Raw genomic sequence first — 2,435 nt, forward strand, 5'->3', positions numbered from 1 at the left:
AAAACAGGTAACATCAGAATAAACCCAGCCTAACAGTTACAGAAAATCCAGTTACTCCAACAGCCCCAAGCCAGCCCCTTTCTTCTCTGCTTGTGTTATAATAATACACACACTTGAGGAAAAAAAAAAAACCAGAAATAAATGACAGCAGTAACAGTGCACAGGCAGGAAACACTGCAGGAACAGAAATAACATATCCCTGAAAAATGGGCTCAAACTCCAGCAGAGAGGAGAAAATCCCCAGTTTGCTTTCTGGAGGGATGCAGGACATCACGTTAATGTGTGGGATGGGAGCTGAATGAGGTAGTCATCAACACCAGCGAGGGAAGCATCACAAATTTTGTTAGATGGCCGGTTTTTGTCGGTTCTTTCCCAATTCCTGGCCTTAGCAAGGGGCAGGGGGAACAGACTGACTGCGGATCTGTCTTGGACCGGCTATGGCTTCAGGCAGGATCAATTCGCTCTGAAGAAACAAATAGCTGGAGCTTTATTTTATTTTGAGGATAATAATGATTGGAGCTTGTTTTCTTGTTGACATTTTTAATTTAAATAAATCAAAGTAACAAATATTTTATCATGATATGTAGACCTAGAAAGACTATTTCTCTAGAAACCACTAATTTCAACTTGCTGGTACAGCAAACATTGGCAAGAGCTATATATTTTCCCTTCCGTAATCAATTTTAAATTCTAGGAAACATTATTTAGGGTAGGAAAATGTGTCCGGTGAAGGGTTAATAATAATAATAACAATATGCTAACTGAAATCCTCCTACCTTACTCATACCTCACTGAGGAATTATCACTGCAAGAGAGCAGAGAGCTGTGAAACCCCTTCCCTCTCTCCCTTCTACAAAATGGCTATTAAAGTAGCTCAATTTTCAAATCAATTTTATATGAGTAAATTTGTACCCACACAAAAAAGTCCTTAATTATGAGAAAAAAATAATGAATTGCTTTAATTTTTTCTCCATTAAGAAGGCACATTAATTGAATTAGTAGCGTTGTTACATATCACCTGTCTGCCCCTAAATTAACATCACTATTGCTCATTCCATACTTATTTATGATGCAGGGATAGAAAGAAACCTGAACAGTCTAAAATCCATGCCACGATGATATACATACACACACATACTTGGCATAATCACGACTGGGAAATGCTGACTTGGAAGTGTGTGTCTAATCGAGAAGGTAATTTAGATCTCTTAAATAATTCCATCACTTTGACTTGGAAATGATTGGAGACGGGGGACAGCTAAATCTGGGAACTGGAAAAAAACCAAAACAACCAACTTCTGGAAAAACTTTCCATGCATTGCCTTGAACTTACGCAAAAGAAACGGATAAGGGAAAAAGTTCAGCACAGTGCATCTGACAATTGCAATCCAGGCAGAATTTTCCCCAAAACGTCTTCCCATAGTGCCCTGTCACCACCCTGCAAGAGCAGGGGGAGGCTGCAGGCGATGGTGGGGGCTGGAAGAAGCGCGTGTTCCACCGGGTCTGAAAACTGCAGGTTCCCCAAAGTTTAAGTAAGATGATTGTGAATTTTTTTTTTTTAAGCTTGAAAGCCTTTTGCCATCACTAGACATACAGTAATTTGCAATATCAAATACAATAATAGTACAGATAAGCATGTGACAGCAAAAGGATTCATAAATGCAGGGGTGTCCATAGCAAAACAGCAACATCTTAAAATACAAACAACCTCGTGTTGGGTGAATATTAAAACTCACCCGACTGTCATTTTGAACAGCCTCACACAAGAAATGGCCGCTATTTTGTCTAGGCTACAAAACCGCCGGGGTTATTACTAAAGATGTCCAAATAAAGAATTTGCCATTCAATTCTTTCCAGGAATGGAAATTTATCTTTGTTTTGAGATATAAAAATATATAAACTCCAAGGAGGGAATACCGAGCGCTCCTGAGGACCGGGGTGGGGGGGTCTCACCTTTGCCCCCCGTCACCCACCGCCTCGGCAAAAGCAAAACACCAGCTACTTTGCTCCGGCTGCACACCCCTGCTGCCTGTTGAGACAAGTGGGATTGTCACATTAACGATAGTTTCATTTATAAACAATACATTTAGGGAAAGCTTTTAAATACAGCAATCTGTGAACCATTGGTAAGCGATAAAAACAATCTGCGCTGGGAGTCGTGCGGTCCCTCATCCTCCTCCTCCTCCTCTCGCCGGGTGCCGCTCAGAGGACGATAGCTTTTAGTCTCAGGGCGCCGGGCGAGTCCTTTTCCCGGCGTTCCTGCAGGAGCGGGTTGCCCTCCCCGCCGCTCTCGCTGTCCGCCCCCCGGGGCTCTGCTTCTGTCGGCCGGGAAGGGCCACTGTTCCCAAAGGGCTCCCGTTCCCGGTTGCCAACACAATGCCTGGCACCGTACGGTACCACCGGCTTGCCGGACAAAGGGCTCTTCAGATGGAGGG

The 2,435-nt window shown here is 43.3% G+C and overlaps 1 protein-coding gene across 1 annotated transcript in view; it reads right to left on the reverse strand.

The window, feature by feature from the left end:
• Positions 1–2,202: 2,202 nt before the first annotated feature.
• PCDH19 (protocadherin 19) overlaps positions 2,203–2,435 on the reverse strand; it is a gene marked incomplete at its 5' end in the record, with an annotated part of 54,646 nt that continues 54,413 nt past the window's right edge. Inside the window, 1 exon segment of the mRNA XM_009700908.1 lies at positions 2,203–2,421. Within this exon segment, the coding sequence (XP_009699210.1) occupies positions 2,203–2,421 (219 nt within the window).

Source organism: Cariama cristata, unplaced genomic scaffold (genome assembly GCF_000690535.1).
Source record: "Cariama cristata isolate BGI_N322 unplaced genomic scaffold, ASM69053v1 scaffold25015, whole genome shotgun sequence".
NCBI classification, from domain to species: Eukaryota; Metazoa; Chordata; class Aves; order Cariamiformes; family Cariamidae; genus Cariama; species Cariama cristata.